Source organism: Chanos chanos, chromosome 6, assembly GCF_902362185.1.
Source record: "Chanos chanos chromosome 6, fChaCha1.1, whole genome shotgun sequence".
In the NCBI taxonomy this organism is placed as follows: domain Eukaryota; kingdom Metazoa; phylum Chordata; class Actinopteri; order Gonorynchiformes; family Chanidae; genus Chanos; species Chanos chanos.
The window spans coordinates 47132058-47139557 of NC_044500.1; the positions used below are offsets into that span (position 1 = coordinate 47132058).

General features: G+C 44.3%; 2 protein-coding genes across 2 annotated transcripts in view; both read left to right on the top strand.

Annotated features, from left to right (window-relative positions):
- twf2 (twinfilin actin binding protein 2) overlaps positions 1–806 on the top strand; it is a 14586-nt gene extending 13780 nt beyond the window's left edge. Inside the window, exon 8 of the mRNA XM_030776476.1 lies at positions 636–806. Coding sequence (XP_030632336.1) covers positions 636–806 — 171 coding nt within the window. The remainder of the gene's footprint in view (positions 1–635) is intronic.
- Positions 807–3788: 2982 nt separating this feature from the next.
- Positions 3789–7004, top strand: cisha (cytokine inducible SH2-containing protein a). Its single transcript, XM_030777453.1, has 3 exons — positions 3789–4073; positions 5030–5193; positions 5914–7004. The coding sequence occupies exons 1-3, from the start codon at positions 4054–4056 to the stop codon at positions 6414–6416; spliced, it is 687 nt and encodes a 228-aa protein (XP_030633313.1). The 5' UTR covers positions 3789–4053; the 3' UTR covers positions 6417–7004.
- The last annotated feature ends 496 nt before the right edge of the window (positions 7005–7500 follow it).

A 7500-nucleotide genomic window follows, 5' to 3' on the forward strand; every position in this document is an offset into this window, starting at 1 on the left:
GCTGTTGGTTAAAGTGGTAATGTGTGTGTGTGTGTGTGTATGTGCGTGCGTGCCTGTGTGTGTGTGTGTGTGTGTGTGTGTGTGTGTGTGCGTGCGCGTGTATGCATATGGGTGCATACGTGGGTGGGTGTGTGGCTGTATGTGTGCCTGTGTGTGTGTGTGTGCGTGCGTGCCTGTGTGTGTGTGTGTGTGTGTGTGTGTGTGTGTGCGTGCGCGTGTATGCATATGGGTGCATACGTGGGTGGGTGTGTGGCTGTATGTGTGCCTGTGTGTGTGTGTGTGTGTGTGTGCGTGCGTGCCTGTGTGCGTGCGTGCCTGTGTGCGTGCGTGCCTGTGTGCGTGCGTGCCTGTGTGTGTGTGTGTGTGTGTGTGTGTGTGTGTGTGTGTGTGTGTGGGTGTGTGTGCGTGCGCGTGTATGCATATGGGTGCATACGTGGGTGGGTGTGTGGCTGTATGTGTGCCTGTGTGTGTGTGTGCGTGCGTGCGTGCCTGTGTGTGCGCGCGTGTGTGTGCGTGTGTGCCTCTGTGTGTGTGTGTGTGTGTGTGTGTGTGTGTGCGTGCGTGCGTGTGTATGCATATGGGTGCGTACGTGGGTGGGTGTGTGCCTGTGTGTGCGCGCGTGTGTGTGTTCTCAGTTGGAGATAGACAGCGGCTCTGAGCTGACGGAGGAGTTTCTCTACGAGGAGATCCACCCCAAACAGCACGCCCATAAGCAGGCTTTCGCCAAACCCCGGGGCCCGGCCGGCAAGAGGGGTAACAAACGGCTGATCAAAGGAGGCGGCGGCGAGAACGGAGAGAGGAGTTAGGAGGAGAGGAGTCTCTCTGGTCCTGTGCTCTGTGTCCCGTCTGAGTCCCTCCTGTCCTCTCCGTCCCTGGGGGGAGGACAGCCTGCTGGGTTGGCCCCCCCCCCCATTTTAGGGAGAGAAGCGAGGGAAAGAGACAACATGAGTCTCTAGTTGATTGTATTTTTTTGTTTGTTTGTTTGTTTTTACTGCCTTCAAGCTTGTGTTGGTTTACGGCATTCTTTTTGTTTTTATTTTGTTGGGGTTTTTTTTCTTTTGTGAAGTGTTTTCTCTTGCACCTGCATCCCTTTTGAAGATCTGACTCAGGAATTTGTTATATTTCTGTAAACCCCCACCCTTTCATGATCATATTATCTGATGTAGCCACACACACACACATGCGCACACACACACATGCACAAATACACATGCACATGCACACGCACAAATACACACAAACACACATGCGCAAATACATGCAAGCCCTCATAATGTATAGATGGAAAAAAACCAAACAAACAAACCCATTTCTTTCATTCTTTACTGTAGCACTGGGGCTTGTGGCACTAAAGGAGTATTCCAGGAAGTAGGATCTCTTAATGAGACCTATAACTTGAGCCAAAAGTCCAAACTGTCCAATAGGAGAACAGCTTAAGAACATTCCTGTCGGACAGTCTAGACTCCTGACACGAGTTAACAGATAACTAACAAGTCCCTCTTCTTAGAACAGCCCTTGGCTCGTGTTCGCATGTTTGGAGGTGTCTCGCGCTCAGTAAGAACAGTAACTTATTACAATCATTCGTCTTTGTCTCTGTCGCCGTGAATCTCAGGACTTACGTAATTTAAGTATTTAACCTGTACTCCATTCTCCCACACAGCTGCCAAATCAGACAGTAAAGAGGTTCACATAAGCACAGTTAAGACAGCTGCGAATCTGACCCGTGCAGGCTTACGTGAACCGACGGCGTCACGGCCGAGAGGGGGAAAAACAATCAAACGCAAAAACAGGATGGTGATTCGGAAGGTGTACATTTTCTATACCTAAGTAAAATCCTATGTCAGAATTCACGTGCGGAAAAATAAACTATTTCGAGGTGTACGTTTCCTGTCTTTCATATCAACAAGTGGTGTGTGAAATGTCAAATCAAAACAGAACGACTAGAGGCCTGACGTGTGAACAGTCACACCTTAATTAAGCGCCTGCCTTGTGTTGTATGTCTGTAATAGAGCTCATCTTCACCGCATATTGTTCATTAGTCATATATATATATATATATATATATATATATATATATATATATATATATATATATATTTTTTTTTTTTCATACCTCCTGGTTAGCTTACAAGATGTCGGCAGAACTCCGTTTCCTGTAATAAACCGTAACAGACGAATATGTTACATATTTAAAAAATTCACTCTCTTCCCTACCTTTGGCTGTTAACCCACTGTGCTGCCTTTGAATGTTCATGACAGTAATGTCCTTTTTTTTGTTTCTGTGTTCGTGGCTTTAACTGAATCGGTGAAAGGATTCCTAATAAACTATTTATATTCGGTATATCGGACGCTGTCTTTATTTTCATTGTGGACACTGTCGGAAAAGATGAGTACAAAAATTTACTGTGACAACTTACAGTCTCTGTAGCCAACAACTCCAGAAAACGAGTATTGTGAGGGCTTGTGCATTCTTCCTCTTTTATTATTATTATCAGTAGTAGTAGTAGTGTTTTTGGTTTTTTGTTGTTGTTATTGTTGCATCAACATATCTGTGATACAAACCATGCTGTTTTATTTCAAAACTTGATTCGAGCTTATAAACAAATGAAGCCGAGAGCTAATAAATTATAAGAAAAACCACATTAACCCTCACAAACACCCCGAAGGCACAAAGAGATATTATCACTCCAAGACTTTCTTCCTGTAGTCTAAACCACACTTTTCAGAAACCACGCACTGTCATTGTTATGCAAAGTCAAACAATGCCCATTTACTGGCGGGACACAAATTTGTTGTTTTTCATTTCATTTACTCCTCTGCTGGTCTCGACCACATTCGGGTGCAGCATCGTTAACTGAGTTCCCAACACCGGCGTAATATTTCGTTACGCCTTCATGGTCATGTCATCATTTCTAGCTAGGTGGCAGTATACACTCACAAGCGCCCGCAGAGTAGGGCTGGCCGCATTTTTATTTTGGAGATCCTCCAGTGTAAAACTGTCCACACAGGTGACGTTCTGCCCATATGACATTCATTATTACACACTATCGCGGAATTTTAAGAATTCCAGGTGAGGAGACAAAAAAAAACAGTTAGGCCTATACGTTTTTATACACCTGAATGAAAACATAAACATGACGTACAACTTGGAATTTTATCGGCAAATCGGCTTATTTGTCTAAAACATTAGGCGGAAATTGAAAAAAACAACCCAATACGGTGAGGGTGTTATGTTTGTCTTGTGGGTATTTCCCAGATTTACCACGATTTGATGCCTAGTTTGTGGAATTCGATCTAGAGGCAGTACATAAACAGTTAACCAGATCGCAGAACGCTGGGCGGGCTTTGGGGGAAGTGACGCGCGTAGATTGGCTGAACTCTGCTGAGCTGCCGCGTTTTCCTGGAAAGTACTCGGAAAGCTCTAAATGCCGTTTCATGTGAAAACCTTAGGAAGCGGCTTGGTTGGTCAGGTGTCACAGTGAAACAGCAGGGAATGATTACTGTAAGATAATAAAAAAAATCAAAATCATTAACAGATAACTCGGGGTTCTGATCCTCACCGAGAAAGCATAAAAACGAATGGTAATACTTAAAAGGTGACTCAAACGGTTCTTCTGACATGGGGAGCGCAGAGTTGCGGCGCTGGTGGCGTCACAGGCGCTGACACACGGCACAGTTCTCAGAAAACAATTCTTGGAACTCGGGTGAATTCATCAAGCCAAGCCCTACCGTGTACATAGTCTCCGACCAGTTTTAGAGCACTAGCCTGTCTAACATCGCTCATTTTTATAGACCATGTCCGTGCCGTACCGTCGTTTTTTTTTTGTGTCTTCTTTTCTAGTTTACTTAATGATCAGTTTTATTCATGAGACTACCTGTTAGCACGCAAAGTGACGTGCTTTTTCGTGTTTCTGGTGAGCACTATCTTAATTCTCCCTTTCAACACTTCGAGGAGACACTATTCTTACGACTGACTTCATTTTGAAAGCCTGTTTCACTTGTTAAAAAGGACAAGAAATTCCTCTTTTTGGAACCTGATTGCACATACACAAAATGATTCTCTGCGTTCAAGGGTGAGTCCGTTTTTTTCCATCATAATTCAAGTTATTGTACTAAAAATATCTTGACATACGGAGAACAAAACAACCTACGTCTTAACAACTATAAAATACTTTTTCTTGTTCTTCTTGTTCCTTTTATCACAGTATACGCCTGTCATTATATTGTACGATGCTACGGGTTGTGTGTGTGTGTGTTGTAGGCTGAACTCTTTAAATTCCGTAGCTGGTCATAAAAAGAGGCTTTTTATAATTGTTGTCTCTGCTATAAAAATCGAGATAGACAACACTTTTCCTCCTGTATGTTACATCTATTCTGTTTTTAATTTAACTGCTATAAAGCTGCTCACTCAGCCTAAAATCCGTTCTCAGCCGTATATCTGATGTTTAAATCCTCATAAATTGCCCGAAAATATAAACGTATGAACGATTACGGCCATCGAAATGATGCACAGACGGTTTCCATCCTTAGATTATTATTGTTAAAGCCACGCAGATTTAAAAAACAAAACAAGACAAACAAACAAACAAAAAAAAACAACACACAGTCTCCACAAACTCATAAGTTCGATTTTATTTACGGTCTATAATATCTAATCTTCAGAACAGAAGTATCACTTGACCATATAGCTCAGTTGAAAAGAAAGTTATTTCTGGAAGCGATTATTCTTACTCCTCCATCCTTTACATATATACAGACAAAACAACGAGGCTAGAGTTCACATCCTGCGAAAAACTATTCCTGGAAAAAAAACAATATTACCAAAGCCGAAAGCGCACAGTTTTGTAATTATGGTCAATGTTTCACGGGTCTGCGGTTATCAGTCGTAAAGATAGCGATACTCATGGAACAGTTTACATAAAATAATGAATTTATCAGTGCTTCACGTCGTCCCAGTTTCCACGTACTGGCGGCTTATCTGTTCCTTTTATTTCCTCGATGAATGACTCTCCTCTCTCTTTGTTATCAGTCCAAGGGCTTTGCTGCCGGACAATCCATCTCAGGTGGTTCCGCTGGGAGTAGGCGCGGTGCTCTCCTCCTCCCCACGGTGCCCCCAAGTTAGTGCCCAACTATGGGACCCCGCCAAGGACTGGCGGGCCATCGCAAGCACCTTCTGTTATCTGGAGGCCTCAGGTACGGTTTCACTATGTTTGTCAGCTAAACATGCAAACGAGCCCACGCTCAGTCACACAGGCAAGACTTCGAGGGAGAAGGGGAAAAAAAAAAAAAAAAAAAAAAAGAGAGGTTGCCAGCTTTCAAAAGACCACTGCACACGTCTTTAGTGAGCTGTGCGAATTCATCACAATTCACGTTGGTCTCTCTGTGAACGTAAAATTGTTGCTTTAATTTGAATTTTTATCTCTTATTGTCCCCCCCCCCCCCTTTTTAAAGCACTTTGTCTTATTTTTCTGTCGGGTGTCCTTCTGCTTTCACTCATGGAGAGCACATTGAATTGCCTTTGTGTCTGAAGTGCGCTATATAAAACAGACTGGCCTTGCCTTGCTGGTCATAAAATGTGTTCACATTTTTTGGAAATTTAATCGTCTGCTCTCAGAAACATGTTAATGAAATGCTCTTGTTTGTTTGTTTGGACTTCTTTCTTCTAAACAAGAAAAATATTCTCTTTTTATTTTGGTCCCCAGTATATTAAGAAATTAGTCTACGTCAGACTTTTAAAATTGTTCAGTGCCTGAGTTGTTGGTTTTTTTTTTTTTTTGTTTTGGTGTGCGTGTGCGTGTGGGGTGGGGGGTGTTTAACGGGGGTCATAAAATGGAGGCGGAGGTTTCACCAGCGTCCTCATGTTTGTTTGTATTTTTTTTTGTTTTTAATTTAATTTAATTTAATTTAATTTAGGATGGTACTGGGGTCCCATCACTGCCGCTGAGGCCCACGCTGTCCTCCAGAACGCGTCCGAGGGCACGTTCCTGGTCCGGGACAGCAGCCACCCGCTCTACATGCTCACCCTCTCCGTCAAGACGGGCCGCGGACCCACCAACGTACGCATCGAGTACAGCAACGGCCGCTTCCGTCTGGACTCCACCTCTCCGGCCAGGCCTCAGATCCTGTCCTTCCCCGACGTTCCCAGCCTGGTCCAGCACTACGTGGGCTCGGGTCGAGGAGAGCAGGAGGGAAAACTGCAGAAGGCGGCGGAAGATTCCGGAATCCCCTCCGCGCTGGTGCCCAAAGACAGTGCCGTGTTGTTGAAACTGCGGCGTGCGCTGAGCAGACCCCAGTCTTTCCCCTCCTTACAACACCTCTCTCGCCTTGTCATTAACAATCACACCACCTGCCCAGAGAACCTGCCTTTGCCACGCCCACTGCTGCAGTACCTACGGGAGTACCCCTTCCAGCTCTGACCCAAACCAAAGTACTTGAAAACACACGCGCGCGCGCGTACGCCTGCCAGAACTCTGACGCACCCGGCCGAACTGTGGAGATGTTCAGCGTGGTGATGTTCAGAAGGTACCAGGACCTGAACGAGGCAGTGGGGAACCCTGCCACTAACTGACTCTGATTGGGCTGGTGCCATGAACCACGTCCAGGGTGCGGACTACTAGGGGCAGGTTTGGGTTCTGCTCCCTGAGAGGTGCTGGGGCTTAGGCCACTGTGATGATACATACTTGAAGACTCTTTACGTGGAGAATTCAACGTGCTAAGCAGAGATTTCAAAACTGTTTCGTTCTCCAACCTCTGCAGAGCACACAAATCTCCCTCTTCTCTGTCCGTTAGGAGTTTCAAACTCAACGTTTTAGAATGGAATGAAGAAAATTCTGTTTTTTTTTTCTGTTTTTTTTTTTTTTTTGCGAAATGCATTCTGAGGTTTCCAAATATTTCAATCAATAAGGATTAATGTATTTTTTTATAACCAACAATGTGGATGTTTGTCCATATTTATTGAAACAGATCCTTTTATTTTCTAATAAATATTGCCATCGCCAAATAAAGGGAGTCTTTGTATTTTTCCTGCACTGGTTTGTGCCACGTGTGTAATATCACTTAAAAAAAAATAGTTTTTTTTTTTCTTAATGAACTTCTTCTATCCAGCAGCCCTGAGATTCTGTGTGAATGAGATCCATATTGGAGGGAGATCTTTTAGTGGTAAAGGCAAACACTGGAGAGGGTGCAGGACTTTTCCAGACAGGAGAAAAAAACAAGTTGAGATTACCCTCTGTAAGAGGACCCTTGGAGCTTTCTGTCTTTCACAGAAACACATAAAGCTCTTGAGAGTGCTAGAGAGCCAATCGGACAGAAGTCTGTCCTTATGGGCTTCCAGGTACGGGCCATTCACAGAGGATAGATCACAGGCTTGCCACAGCCGTAATCTTGGGTGCATTTGATGGCGGGCCAGACGGGCATTTAAACTCCTAATCCATCTGAATTACATTTGACCAGCTTTGAACCATGAGAACACCTCGTGGTGAAACGCACAACACTGTCTGT